Genomic DNA, 15,492 nt, shown 5'->3' on the forward strand with positions numbered 1-15,492 from the left:
AGTGTATGTTGACCAGTTTGAGTAGGAATGTCAAAAAGGGTCACAAGGAGTGTGAATTTGTTAACTTTTGAGGTGGTTTTGCAATCCTTCTCTTACAGAGGTTTTTGAGTCATATAGAACAAAACCTCTGTTGCTTGCTGGTGAGATTATTCAACACTTATTTTAACCATCTGGATGCAGGGCTCGTTAATATTTGGCAGCTATGATTTTCAGTTAGCAAATGTAGAGGTTCTCTGGGTTAGTCATATCCACACTACATTTAAAGAACTCTTAAACCACTTTAAGAATCCCAGAGAATTCTGGGAACTGTAGAATTCTGGGTTGCGTAAGTCTGTGAGGTCAGCACTCTTGGTAAACTTCAGTTCCCACGATTCTTTGGGGGAAGGCATGACAGTTAAAGTGATATAAGAGTGCTTTAGATGTAATATGTGGGTGTGACACAAGGGGCCGTGTGTGTAGGCTGCCCTAGGTGTGCATGCTTTGTGTACATTACTTAGGCTGTGTACAAAGTTCAACCTTTGAAGTGCTATTGTTTCAGGATTCCTAGAAGCAGTTTTGTAGACATCACTGCAAGTGTCCATACCTGTATGCCATGCAGCCCACTTGAGGAGTTGTTAAATCATTGTCATCTGTACACACAGATGGCATGTCCTCTTCCACTAGTGTGCAATGGTATCATTGCTCCCTTCCCTATCAATGCCCACCTCACTCCAAATAAATAAATAAATTCAATCCTTCAAGTTTATTGATATACCAAAATGCTGGTAGCAGAAAAGGATAGGTTTTGAAAACTAGGAAACATGTTTTAACCCCCATCAGCAGTCTAAGCATTGGGTTATGTGATCTGACTTACTATAATTTATTAACTTTGACCTATTAACTTTAACTTTTCTTAGCAGAAACTTTTTGTGATAAGATTGCTCTCAAAGCTCTTAAACTTCATCTTATGTAGAACTTCATTGGGATTTATTTGCATGAAAATATGTTTGATAAGCTGCCCTACTCTCAGATGCATCCATAATTGAAATTGCCTTATTTTCCTTGCAAGAATTGGAGATACATACCTGGTACGAGTGGTAATCCTTTTTGAGTGGAAAAACAGGCCGTGTTAGGGCGTTGTAGGGTCATTTAAACAGACTATTGATACATGAAATAATAAGGGCTAAAAACCTCTTGTTTTCCTTGTAAATGAATCTCCTTTCAGCTACATTCCTGCCCATTGTTCACCCTCCACCACCAACTATGAATTCTATTCCTTTACTATAAAAACTGAAAAACAACAAAAGCTCGTTGTCTTTCAGTGCCTTACATGATTTTGTTCCAATTATAAATTTGACAGGGCCAGTCTGATGAACTAATCCCAATGGGATTCCATTTTTGTTTTGAGTCATAAGATGTACAGTGGTACCTTGGGTTACAGATGCTTCAGGTTACAGATGCTTCAGGTTACAGACTCCGCTAACCTGGAAGTAGTACCTCGGGTTAAGAACTTTACTTCAGGATGAGAACAGAAATTGTGTGGCGGCTGCACAGCGGCAGTGGGAGGCCCCATTAGCTAAAGTGGTACCTCAGGTTAAGAACAGTTTCAGGTTAAGAACGGACCTCCAGAACAAATTAAGTTCTTAACCAGAGGTACACTGTAGTCTTAAAATCTGTCCAATTGATGCTCATAAATTGTACCAGAAGTAATACTGGTGCTTCCATCTTTTGCCTATGACAGTTCCATTTCTTTGAGCCAAAATGGTTCCTTCCTTACAATGTTTGATAAAATCTCTCATGACCTCAATGACTTCTAAGAAGAATGCACTTGTATGTTGTCTCATGACTTCAGAACTCCCTCTCTGTCTCTCTGCCATCTAGACTGCAGGTAAGCCCTGCTTGCGTGCTCAGACTACGTGTATGTAAGGAAACATGCAAGGGGAAGTCCACTGCCAAGTCCCATTCCCTCTCAGTCAGTTTTGATCCTTCCATAAGCTTGAGGGGGACACTGCTGTATTGTACTTAATGCTGGGCTCTCCAAGCAATTTGGAAGCCCTGAATTTCCAGGGTTCTGAATCATGTGGTGAGTCTCTACAAGTAGAGGTGACTCCGTCCTTCAGACCTTCACCCTCAAATTCATTGTGGATGGTAAACTCAATGAAGGTGATGCACCAGAGGTTGTAGGCTTACCAGCATGCATCCCTTCTGCTCCTTTTGTGCTTCCTTACCTGAATTCAGTTTGGGCTTCGTACATGTACAGCAAGGGTGGGGAACCTTTTGCAGCTCAAGGGCCACATTCCCATCCATACAATCTTCTGGGGGCCACATCCCAGTAGTGGACAGGGCCAGGATCAAAAGTGGGTGGCGCAGCACATGTTAACTTACTCACACATCCTTCTCGAGACTCCTTCTTGGCAAGCAAGAAACATTATCAAAGACACATTCTAACCAGACACAACATCCAAAGAAGGACCAGTGTAGGATTTGCCATGGTAATGGAAGTGTGTCTGCGAAGGGTTGTGTTGCCTGGAGAGAGTTCCAAGCATGGGCATAGCCAGGATTTATTTGGGGGGAGGCTTTTTATGTTGGGGGGCAGAACTAAGTTATTTGCAATGCAATTGGTCAGTTAAGTATTTTTATTTACCGTATTTTTCGCTCTATAACACGCACCTGACCATAACACGCACATTGTTTTTAGAGGAGGAAAACAAGGGAAAAAAACATTCTGAATGAAACAGTGGATGTATCATTTTTGTGCTTCATGCTGTGGCCACAGACATGTGATCTGATGGTGAATTTGGGGTGACCCAATGCAAAAATCCTGAGAATCCATGTGGATCCATGCTTTTTAACCACATTTTTGCACCATTGCAGCTCCAGGCAACAGTGGGTGCGTGATTTTTGGGGGGCAGGCTGTAGCCATGGACATGCTACGTGATCTGATGGTGAATTTGGGGTGACCCAATGCAAAAATCCTGAGAATCCATGCGGATCCATGCTTTTTAACCACATTTTTGCACCATTGCAGCCCCAGGCAACAGTGGGTGCGTGATTTTGGGGGGGCAGACTGTAGCCATGGACATGCTATGTGATCTGATGGTGAATTTGGGGTGACCCAATGCAAAGATCCTGAGGATCCATGTGGATCCATGCTTTGTAACCACATTTTTGCACCATTGCAGCCCCAGGCAACAGTGGGTGCATGATTTTTGGGGGGCAGGCTGTAGCCATGGACATGCTATGTGCTCTGATGGTGAATTTGGGGTGACCCAATGCAAAGATCCTGAGGATCCATGTGGATCCATGCTTTGTAACCACATTTTAAGTGGGGAGGGAAGGGAAAACACAGAAGGGACAAGGAGCACGAGAGGGGTGTGCAGAAAAGCAGCTGGCTAAGAATGCAGGAGAGGGCTATAACGGGAGGGAGGAAAGGAAGGCAAAAGTTTTCCCCCACCCAAGCACCCAAGCCAGCCAGCTCTCTCTCTCTCTCTCTCTCTCTCTCTCTCCCCCCCCCCCACCTGCATGTTTTCAGCAGCACCGGAGCACAGAGAGGAAGGAACGATACTCTGCTTTCCCCTCTGCTTGCCTGGAGGGGAGGGGCTTTCCCTGCTCTTTGTTCCGTTTGAGCAAACACAGCAAGGAAACAGAGGAGGGTGGGCAGTAAGACCCTGAGGCAGAATGCAGGAAAGCAGCCACTTCCTCTTTTCAGGTTTCCCTTCTCCGTGAAGCACGATTTGATTTTTGCCTGATTTTTCGGCTCCAGGGACCACACAGTCGCTCAATAACACGCACAGACATTTCCCCTTCCTTTTTAGGAGAAAAAAATCTGCGTGTTATAGAGAGAAAAATACGGTATTTACTTGATTGGGGGTGGCAGCTGCCCCCCTGCACCTCCCTGGCCACATCCATGCTTCCAAGGGCCAGACAGAAAAGTCTGGACGACTGCATTTGGCCTTCAGACCTGAGGTTCTCCATCCCTGGTGTATAGCAAAGTTAAGAACCAAGTCTACATGGTGAAAGGGTGACTTTGCAGGCTTTGGAAGAATGTTTAGGCATTCGTAGAATTCACCCATGCTGGGCCTGTGTGTGGGAAGTAGCTTTGTTAAGGCTGTGGCAAGCTAGTCCACAACTGAATGGCATGGAGTTGAGAGCCAATGAGACATGATTGTTCTCACTGCTGAGCTAGAACAAAATACCTAGGATTTTGGTGGGGTGTTGAACTCTCCTAACTTGTGCGTGTTTTATTGCTTTTTTATTCTTTTGTTCATGCATTCTGTTGCAAAGTTTTATGCTGCCCTTCTGGTGAAAAAGCACCAGTCAAGGCAACTTGCAGCATTTAAAATTTAAATATCAGGTCAGCAATATATAAAATAATCAACCAAGGAGACAGCTTCAGGTGTTAATGTCAAGCATAAATATTATCTGTCTCATCAAATAAAATCCTGCCAGAGCAAAATGGGTCTTTTGTGTCCATGTTTCACAGGACAAAGTGTTTCATAATCAAGGTGGACCCCTCTCTCATCCCATTCATCCATGCTTCCACCCAAGGTGAGCCACAGAGGTCTCTTTAGGAGCAGGCAGGATGATTTGAGAAGAGACAGCCCCCAAGCCTAAGGTCTCCTGATCTAAACCATTTAGGGCTGATGATCACCAACACTTTGGCTTATGCTGGAAACCAGATTGGTAACCAGTGCAGCTGCTGCAGAATGGTGTCATATGATCTCATGTGTGTGTGCCCAGCAATATTTTTGTAGCTGCATTCTAAACCTGCTGAAGCTTCCAAAGATTTTCAAACATTAGCCCTATGTAGAGCATACTAGATGTATTATCTGTGGTTCCTGTAGTTGCATCTAACATCAAAAGCCTTATGACACAAGTACAAGAATTAGGACTGCAGTGTATGCCTACTCAGAAGTAACTCCAACTGAGTTCCATGGGGCTTACTCCCAGGTAAGTGTGACTAGGATTGCAGCCTTAAGCAATTAGCTGGTTAAAGATTTTTTTCAAAAAAAATATTGTAGTCCCCTAAGAAAACAATAACAAAAAATGTTTAAATACCGTTTACAAAAACTTTCAACAGTGGTGCATCTAGGGTTGGACATCAGGGACCGGGTTCAGGGATCTGCAGTCCAAATGACTGCCCAGGGGGCAATAAATGATAGGGCAGTTCTTGGGCTGGCATGGACGTGCCAGGGTCAGCCAAGGGTGTGGCCAGGCATGTATATGGTCACAAACGCTCATTTTTATTTTTATTTACTTTTAAAATACTTTAATCATTTCTACAACACGAGCAAATGTACTTAGCATTAGGGAAGCAGAAACAAACCCTGTTTTATTCCTGTAGCCATGGCGATGCTATGTCTTAAGTGAGTTCAAAATGTGAATTCGCATATGCTCAGAGTATCTATCTATCTATATCTATCTATCTATCTATCTATCTATCTATCTATCTATCTATCTAAATGGTAGGCAAACTGCTTTTTCAGTTACTTTTTGCTGTATCAGAAATGTAGAGCCTGGAATGGAGATGGTGGTTTGGGAGGGAAATGACATACGGTATTAACTGTGTGTTTCACAACTGAAATAATACATATGGTTGTTTAAGCCCCAACCTTGTCATAAGGCCATCAAAACCAGGGTCTAATATTACCTACCTATGATGCCCAGAGCATTGTCTTTGAGGGAGGCATCCTCTCTTTTCTCTCGCATAGGAGGGAATGCCTCTTCTTAGAAGATGAGTGCTATTGCTGAGCTTAAGCAGTCATGCATTCCTCCAGTCAATAGAGGGCAGGGTTAATACTAACAGATAGGGAAGATGCAGTTTATGGTTTCCAACCTAACACCTAAGCTCAGCACCTGCCTCCTCTGCGTTTTCTCTCTCCTCCTGCACAAAGCACCCATGAAACTATCTCTCACGATTGTAGGCTTAGAATCCAAAGCCATCCATGTGCATATGAAGTAACTGTTAAGTAAAGAACTTTTTTTCCCTTGACCTATGGGACTCTGTGCAATTTTTTATTCTATTAAGCAATGCTAGTGATGTGTGGATCAGACAGACGATGGGTGGTGAATTAGCTCCTGCTTCCAAACTCTTTTTACTCTGCTAAATATATATATATATATATATATATATATATATATATATATATATATGCTTTCGTAGATTTTCACGGGTACAGGAATGCAGGTTTTGGTGTCTTCGGGTGTCTTCCCGTGTAAGAGTCGGGGTGTCTGGGCGACGTTTCGACGAGGTCTCACTCGTCATCTTCAGGCTGGTGCTTTCGGCTTCTTGTTACTGGAACAGAGCAGAGTCTGGTGTTTGAGTTCCTATAAATACTGTTGAGGGGTGTGGTGTATAGCCTCCAACGTTCTGGGCAGAGAGGAAGTTCCTAGATTAGTGTGCCTTTTCTTCTTTTGTTCCTTAATTACTTGAGGGATATCTTGGGTGATTTCATGAGTGATATTCTGAATACCACTGGGTGGGTCATTAAGTGTAGATTAGTTGCTAAAGCTTTCGTGTCTTGACCTCTTGAGCTTGTGAAGAGTTTTTCTGAGAAGATGGCTGTGCTGCATTTAGTTGTGCTCTGGCTTGGCTTCGTGTATAGGGGCGAGCTGTGGTTTTGTGCCTTGTGCCAGCCAGATCTGTGTAGGGATTGCAGGGGGGTGCAGCATCCGGAGGTGCCACTATAGTTTGGCTACTGGATGGAGTCTGTAATATGTCTGTGGAGAGGGTCTGGGTTTGGGTCTGGTGTGGTTGATTGGTGACGGCGTTCTGTGTGCCTCTGGTTCTGGTGTCGGTTTTTGTGGGGAGGGCTAATTTCCAGATGTCTGGCAGGCGGGACGTGTCATCACGCTTGTTCATGTTGTGAGGGTGTTTCTCTATCTCGATGGCTTCCATGATTATTCTCTTGTGGTGATGTTCCATGTTAAAGAGCAATTTGGAATCTGCAAAATTAATTTCGTGTCCTGTTTCTTTCATGTGTTGGAAAAGAGAGGAAGTTTTTTCTTCTTTTTTGACGGCATTCTTGTGTTCTGCGATACGTGCATTTATTCGTCTGTTTGTTTGTCCAATGTACGTGGCTGGGCAGACTTTGCAGGGTATTTCATAGACCCCTTGGTTTTCCAGCTGGATTTTGTCTTTTGGGTTTCTGAGGATATTGGCTATTTTTTGGTTGGTGCAGAAGGCTGTTTTGATATTGTGTTTATGGAGGATTTTGCTGATTTTGTCTGTAGTGCCCTTGATATAAGGAAGGAGGGCCATGCCATTGTTTTCTTCTGTGTCTTGGTTTTTGGGGGGTGTTTCTTTTTGGATTAGCTTCGTAACCCTGTTTTTCTGGTATCCATTGGCGATTAACACATTTGAGAGATTCTGTAACTCAGTTGTCAAGTGGTCTTTGTCAGCCAGGCGTTTGGTTCTGGAGATGAGAGTCTTGGCTACGGAGTTTATTTGTGCAGGGTGGTGGTGTGATTGTGCATGTAAGTAGCGGTTGGTGTGTGTTTTTTTCCGGTAGATAGTGTGTCCTAGGGAGCCATCAGGTTTTTTGTAGATTAGGACGTCAAGAAAGGGGAGTTGGTTGTTGTCTTCTATTTCCATAGTGAATTGTATTTTGGGGTGTAGGCTGTTGAGATGTGTGAGGAAGCTATCTAGTTTTTCTTTCCCGTGTGGCCAAATTACAAAGGTGTCGTCAACATATCTGAGCCAAAGTTTTGACAGCCTTGAAGCCTTGACAGCCATTCAAAACAAATACAACCCCCCCAAATACATCCTGGACCTGACCAACCACTGCCTAACCAACACGTACTTCATCCACAATGGACAAAGATACAAACAGATAGAAGGAGCACCTATGGGATCACCCCTCTCACCGGTCATCGCAAATTTGTACATGGAACACTTTGAAACCAATGCTTTAGACAAGTCAGAACACAAACCCAAACTTTGGCTCAGATATGTTGACGACACCTTTGTAATTTGGCCACACGGGAAAGAAAAACTAGACACCCCGACTCTTACACGGGAAGACACCCGAAGACACCAAAACCTGCATTCCTGTACCCGTGAAAATCTACGAAAGCATATATATATATATATATATATATATATATATATATACACACACACACACACACACACACATACACACACACACAATAAGTCAACAGCTTTTATTTTTTTGGAAACGTATTAGTAATGTCACATGTCCTCCCCTAACAAAACTAATGATTCTTGCTTCAAAATGATTATTTTTCATTCATATGCATATTTAATTGATGAATTGACTAAAACTCCTATTATTAATTGACCAAGTGTCAGATCCAGGCTTAGCCGTGCTTAAAACATGACACATTGATTTCAATGGGTCGACTCTAATGATGGCTGAGTTTGCATCTAGTGCTAGGGTTTTTTAATTGGATGGTAGCCCCAAGAGGAAAGTAATGTTGGTTGGAGCTGGCCCTTACTGAGACAGCTTCTGGTAGCCAACCAATGCTCTTCAAGGTGCTCCTCTTCCAAAGCAGACCACATGCAGGTTTCATGTTGCCTGTGTTAATCTGCCTTTAATCTGTTTTACATCTGCAGAGGGACTGGACTCTACCTTCACTTTCCTGTGCTCTGCTGTACAATGATGCTGTGATTCGCAGGCTCTCCTTAGATTCCAAGCCCATGACTGGCCACTCACGCATATACACAAAGCATTATTTGAATTCAGAGTTTGCTCACCAGAGTGAAACAGCCTCCTCTCCTCACCTCCCCACCTCCCAATGTCACACCTGCATTTCAGACCACATTCCATCCACAAACAAGGCTTTAGCTTCTTTCCCCAGCAGAATTTTCCTGCTCCTTTCTGTACAGGCCAGAGTTCAGAAGGTTTGTGGTTTCTTCTCATTCCAGAGAAGTGAGTGATCCTTGTGTGCACATGGAACACGAAGGAGTCACAAGCCAGAGGGGGCTTCCTGGGGGTGGGGGGCAAAGGACTAACTTGGGCTTGGGTTTCTCTTGTGAAATGCTCCTTTCGGTGGTAAGCAAGGCACCGCTTGCAAAAAAACAAAAAAATGTTGGCATGCCGCACATGGGGGCTCATTATTACTAATTCCCTGCCTGCTTTGGAAAATGCTACGGTAAAGAGAAAGCTGTCGACAAATGCTTTGCAGCATAGCCTAGCCAAACTCAATGGAACTTGTGGTTTAACTTAGGAACCCTCTAGTTTCTAGTCTTAGAATTGTCCTTGCCAACTTTGGAGTCAAAACTCTGCTGCTTGACCAGAGAGGTACACACTACAGAAACCATAATATGCTTAATTTACCAGATGATTAACCAAACCAACAATGTGCAATATACTAATAAAATAAATCTGAATCAGTAGCAAGATGGATGCCTTAGGTGACACAATTTGAAAGGGACAATAAGGATATCGTCTCCAAAGCTGCTGTGGGACCAGTTTTGCACAGAGGAGCCCACATCAAGACTGCAGTGGCTGCAGTTAAAGCTTAATACCTTGCATGAAGGCATCTGCAAAGCAAATTGCCCCTAGAGCAGGGGTGGGGAAGCTGTGGCCTTCCAGATATTGCTGGACTGCAGCTCCTATCACCCCTGGCCATTGACCATGCCAGCTTGAGCTGATAGAAGTTGGAGCCCAGCATCTGTAGGGATGCAGCTTCACATGATACAATCAGAGTCATTCAGTAGTGAGGGAAGGAGCAAAAAGGAGCAAGAGACCTTTTTCAATCTGGTTCTTCAAAAAAAATGCCCCTCCAACCCATTGGGACATAACCCAAATCGATCAACTGTGATCTGGCTGTGGGCCCAGAAAAAAAGCATGTGATAATCACCCTTCTTGAACTGCAGCAGTTCAGAATGAAGGCAAGAGATTGCATGATCAAATGCTCCCTGCCCCATTGAAATCTTAGCAGGCTGAGGAATATGATTCCATTCCAGGTAGTTTTTTAAGCAGTCAAATATGCAGTCAACACTAGCATACTGAACTGTAAAGTCAAATGAGTGCTCTGCTGGATTACTTCTCTGAATGTGTAGATTGATCCCGGTTCTTCCTTTTTCATGTGGAAAATTCTATCTATTACTGCTCTGCCTCCTGTCTCTGTTGTGTCAGTCACAAATGTTGCAGGCTCAGGATATGATATTAATCAACAAAGGTGTATAAATGGGGTGAAACAGTCCAGCGTAGTAAGGAAGGAGAGATGACATCCTGCCCGCAAGGGTTTTGATTTTAAGAGAGGGAGTGGTGTCTCTCCTGCTCCAGCAGAGCTGCTCGTGTATATATACCCCAGTGTCTTTACCTTGACCAAAGAGGCAATAAATAACCTCCTCCATCTCCTAGTCCCTTCAGAATAAACCCCTTTGCCTCTTTAACATGAGGAAGTGAATAGTAAGTCCTGCTGCCTTGTGAGGTGAGTGACCCAAACGAACTGCACCCTGTTTGTTCAAATCACTGTGGCTGCCACAGTTTTCTCAGCTGTTCCTCCTTCCTTTGGCCCATCTCCGGCAGGAGAACAGGGCATGACTTGTTCTGCCTCCTTTCTCAGACCCCTTCGCCATGGCTCTCAAGCCCTCATGTGCAGCAAGCAAGTGGCAGGGGTGGAGAGAGTGGGAAGGGGGGGTGTTTGAAAGGAAAGGCAGTTCCCTGGATTATTTTTTTGGCACACAGTTTCTCATCTGCAAGCTAGAAGGGTGGTGTGCCTGCATTTTAAAGGCTAGGAGGGGGAACACGTACTTAGAAAAAGAAAACTTTCTAAAGTGTGAGGCTTGTCTTGTGGGGCAGATCCTTCCTGAATTTTTCTGCCATCTCTGCATCCTTTTTTTAAAATCACCAGTGGAAGGCATGCAAGAGAACAAACAACCTTCAGGCATAGCAATGTTTCTACCCACTGCAGAAAGTTAGGGCCCACAAGTTCAATTTAATTCAAATCCCCTGATTGTTTACCCTTTTTCCTTTTCCACCATGCCTCACTTTTTTCTCCTGTCTAGGTCAACAACAATGGAATCATTTCCTTTTTGAAAGAAGTGTCTCAGTTTACACCAGTGGCTTTCCCCATCTCCAATGACCGGCGCGTGGTTGCTGCTTTCTGGGCAGACGTAGATAACCGGCGTGCAGGGCAAGTGCATTACCGGGAAACTAAGGACCAAGCCATTTTGATGAGGGCCACTAAGGACATCCAGCAATATTTCCCAGAATTCCCGCAGTTCTCTGCCCAATGGGTATTCGTGGCCACTTGGTACCAGGTCACCTTTTTTGGAGGAAACTCGCTTTCTCCGGTAAGTGGCGAAGGATGTTGGTGCTGGGTACTGGATAAGGGGGTTATTTTCCATAGTGCATATTGGGGTAACCAATGTGGTCGAATTACTACTCACATAATCCTTGACCATGCTGTCTGGGACTTACAGGAGCTGTAACCCAACAACTTCCAGAGGGCACTATGTATACAGTGGTACCTCGGGTTACAGATACTTCAGGTTACATTCACTTCAGGTTACAGACTCCGCTAACCTAGAAATATTACCTCGGGTTAAGAACTTTGCTTCAGGATGAGAACAGAAATTGTGCTCTGGCGGCAGCGGGAGGCCCCATTAGCTAAAGTGGTGCTTCAGGTTAAGAACAGTTTCAGGTTAAGAACAGACCTCCGGAACGAATTAAGTACTTAACCCGAGGTACCACTGTATTCTATTTCATGTTTTACAGCTGCAAACTACAATGTGTAATTAGCTGCTGAAGCAGTTAAACTTTTATTTATTTCAAACATTTACATTCCACCTTTCTGCTATGTAAGCCTTCATGGCAGATTTAAAAAAACATTGTGGGGCGGGGATTTGTTACACAATCCAGTAACAAAAAGAATGAGTTTTAAAAACTAAAACTTTAAAAAATCATAATAGCAGGTACAAAAGCCCAAACAGAAAGCATGTTGGAGAGTGGCAAAACTATTAAAAACCTGGAATGCCCTTGCTGAAAATTCAGGCTCAGACCTTCTACCTCTTCCTGTAGTTAAATTCTGTAGAAGGCAGGTCCTATGGTCTGAGAAGGGATTAAGAACCATTGTGGCTGATAAACAGTCTGGCTCTGATAACTAATTCTGCCGTTTATTGTGACATTTTCATTGCGGCTTTTGCGGTGCTGTTCTTTTTTTCTTTCAGGTTAACACCTTCCAAATAGTCCTCATCACCGACGGCATGCTGTCCTTCACTATCTTCAACTACGAGTCCATCACCTGGACCACCGGAATGCACGCCAGCAGTGGAGGAGATTCAGCAGGCCTGGGAGGCATTGCGGCCCAGGTAGACTCCATGGTCACACCTTGCAAGCAAGTCTTCTTTCTAATACATGGCGTGCATTTTTCCAGACAGTAGTATTGAAATAGCAAGGCAATATTTCCTCAGCCCCAATTTCTCTCTCTTACTCCCTCTTCAAAGCCATATAGGGGGCTTTGTGATAGAGCAACCACAGCTCTTTACATTGGCCAGTGCCTCATGGTTCCTTCCCATCACAACCTCAGACTCTTTAAAGAGCCACCCAGAAGAGGCTGCTGCAAGTACAGCCTCCCTTTGGTACCCCCCCCCCAATTCTGATGTGCTGTTTTCTTTCTTTTAACTAGTGGCTGTTCAGATGTGTGAATTTACCACTAATTGATCTGTGCTTGGCTGGCTGCCGGCTCTCATCTGAGTGTCTCCGGTAGGCAGGAAATTGCAGGTGTAAAGGAAATGGACCCATTTTCAATCCCAGAAATTCAGAAGTGCAGGCTTTCTATGACTGTAAACAGAGCAGTAACCACATGCTTTGGAATACTGTACAGTGCTTCAGGAACACCCTGCCCCAGTCCAGCCAAAGCAGGAGAGAGAGAGAGAGAGAGAGAGAGAGAGAGAGAGAGAGGAAGTTGAAAAGTTTTTCACCAGGCTTGTGACCAAGTTTGCAAAAACGTGCTGCTGTAACTCGCAAGGCGATAGAGTGCCTCGGCACGAGCACCTCACGGCTCAGCATGGCAAAGGCTTCTGCTTGGCTAGAGCTAGCAAATCTGTTCTCGTTTCACGGAAAGGAGCGAGAGTGTCCAAGATTCTCTTGGATTCACCCTGTGCAGATGAATGAGGATGAAAATAGGCTCAGCGTTCTGTGTGCGTTCCAGCAAGTGAGTCATGGATGTGTGGGGATTGCTGAAGCTTTATGGTGCCAAGAGCCATTTGGGAGAAGGGTTGCAATAAGTAGATCATCCAATCCCTCTCCCTGTCACCTTTTTTTCTTTTTCTTTTTAATGCTGACAGTTCCTCATGTGTCATAGCCAAGACCTTTAATCATAGCTGACATGCAAAACAGTTACAGGATGCCTTCGAGGATCCTTGACTGCTCAGATGTTCTGAAAGCAACTGAAATCGAGGCTCCATTGTGATGGGTGCCCTGGAGAAAGAATGCTTGCCTCAAAGCAGCCTTGCAAATAAGTTGGTCGCCCACAAAAATGTGCACTAACTGCCAGCGAACATTAGTCATTTATGGCCTGAAAAGAAAGAGCGAGCCAGCTTCCGTAAACTTTCCTCGCATGGTGGCCACAGATAAATTATCTTCATCATAGGTGATCAGGCAAATGGTTGTTTACATGGCTGCTCAAAGAAATTGCATTCTGAATATATTTATTACATTTATGTAATAAATATATTTATTACATTTATGTCCCAACTTCTTTTTATTTCCTGTGGAAATAAAGTTGGTGCACCTAGGGGAAAGGAAACAGAGGGAAGTCAGGCGGTTAAAGAGAACCTCCAAAAGATATTTTCTTTTTTCTTTCTCTTTCTTTTTCTTCTCTTCTTTCTCTTTCTTTGCTTCTCTTTACTCTTATTTCACTTTTTATTTTTTATGTTGGATATTTTATATCTTTAATTCTGCTTGATGGAAAATAATTGTCGAAGTTGAAATTATAAAACCAATAAAATTTTATTTACATACATAGGGTTCTCCCATTCAGGCACTGATCAGACACAAGCCTGCATGTTTACTGCATCATGGGCCTTCAGACCATAGTCCTAGATCTTGCATGATAGGGAAGGAATGGGAAAAGACATCCAAGTCCTGGAAGGAATTCTTTTCCAGCAAATCCATCTTGGCAAACTGCTGCCCCCCCCCCCATCAGGGACTGGAAGAGTTGTTGTGCTGGGGGGTGTACTGCCTCTGATCCAAAGCAGGAAATTTTCAGGTGGGAAGTGGTTGTAGCAGTAACCAATATGCAGAGGAATGCTTCCCTTCCTTGTGTTCTTGCAGTCCATTCTTCTGCAGGGCACTGGGGGGGGAAGAGAGAAGTCCCTTGCCTATCCCCACAGCTGCCCTGCTTTCCCCAGCGAGAGGTTTCACTCTCTGCCCTTGTCTTCCTAGGCAGGTTTCAATGCCGGTGATGGAAAGCGGTATTTTAACATCCCCGGATCCCGCACTGATGACATTGTCGACGTGGAGATGACGACAAATGTGGGTATCCCCGGGCGCTGGGTGTTCAGAATCGATGATGCCCAGGTGCAAGTGGGGGGCTGCAACAACACAAGTAAGAGGACAGCAGTTAGGTTTATTTAACCAAACCAATTCTTCCATCCCTTCTCTTTGTCCCTGTGAAAATCCCAGCACTTATGAAAGAAAGGCAGCCGCTATGCAGCTGGGGTAGTTTGGGTGTGGCAAGTGGAAGCCCTATTTTCCTCTGTGCATAAATATGGCCAGCAGGACATGGGAAGCACTGGTGGAGGAGCCATGTTCAGGCTGCCATTTGGGAGGATATGATTTTATTGCTGCATGAAACCAAGAGCGTGTCTCTGGCTGCTGGTGAGCTGTGATGTCTTTTGCCACTGCCGGCTCAAGTTTTAGAATGAGGCAAGGGGAGAACCTGGAGATAAATGAATGCTCTCTGAATGGTTGGTCAGTCATGGAGTTGATTGGTCATAGAGTAAATAAGTGCAATCCTAGACATGTCTACTCAGAAGTAATTCAGTTGGGGGTACTCCCAGCTAAGTGTGTGTAGGATTGCAGCCCTAGTTTAATTGGGGTGGGCCAATTTCAAATCATGAGACTGAGTTAAGGTCATGCATGTTTGGTTTTCAGCTACTTTGGTGTTACCATAATATGCGATGAAAAGCAAAATATGAAAGATGGCCTTGCCTTTTAACAGTAACTGAAATTTCAAATGTATCTCCCAACTTTCTTTGTATCATACACTTCTTCGTTGCCAGAGTACTTTATAGCTGTTTTGCCTGTGCATGTGTGTGTGGTGTTGCTGTTTTGCATATCTGCTATTTAATATTGTAAGAATGGGAAAATTCTTAATAAAAAAAGTGTGAGTGAAAGTACACTTTTAAGACTCTAAGGGCTTGTGTACATCAGAGTTTACTGTGTGTTTGTAACTGTTTGCGTTCTCATTTAATTTGTGTAGTCCACATGACGTTACCCTCCAACAATACCCGTCATGAAGCTTTCCCCCTGCAAATCTAAATTTACCCAATATGGGGATAATCTGTTAAATTGGGGGAAATCAGGCTCTAAA

The 15,492-nt window shown here is 44.0% G+C and overlaps 1 protein-coding gene across 2 annotated transcripts in view; it reads left to right on the forward strand.

Annotated features, from left to right (window-relative positions):
* The window catches only part of SNED1 (sushi, nidogen and EGF like domains 1), an 82,114-nt gene that overhangs the window by 19,957 nt on the left and 46,665 nt on the right, over window positions 1–15,492 (forward strand). For both annotated transcript variants that reach the window (XM_082221698.1, XM_082221697.1), the window contains exons 2-4: window positions 10,961–11,248; window positions 12,125–12,265; window positions 14,343–14,505. In XM_082221698.1, the coding sequence (XP_082077824.1) occupies window positions 10,961–11,248; window positions 12,125–12,265; window positions 14,343–14,505 (592 nt within the window). The remainder of the gene's footprint in view (window positions 1–10,960; window positions 11,249–12,124; window positions 12,266–14,342; window positions 14,506–15,492) is intronic.

Source organism: Podarcis vaucheri, assembly GCF_965113315.1.
Source record: "Podarcis vaucheri genome assembly, chromosome: 5".
Classification (NCBI taxonomy): domain Eukaryota; kingdom Metazoa; phylum Chordata; class Lepidosauria; order Squamata; family Lacertidae; genus Podarcis; species Podarcis vaucheri.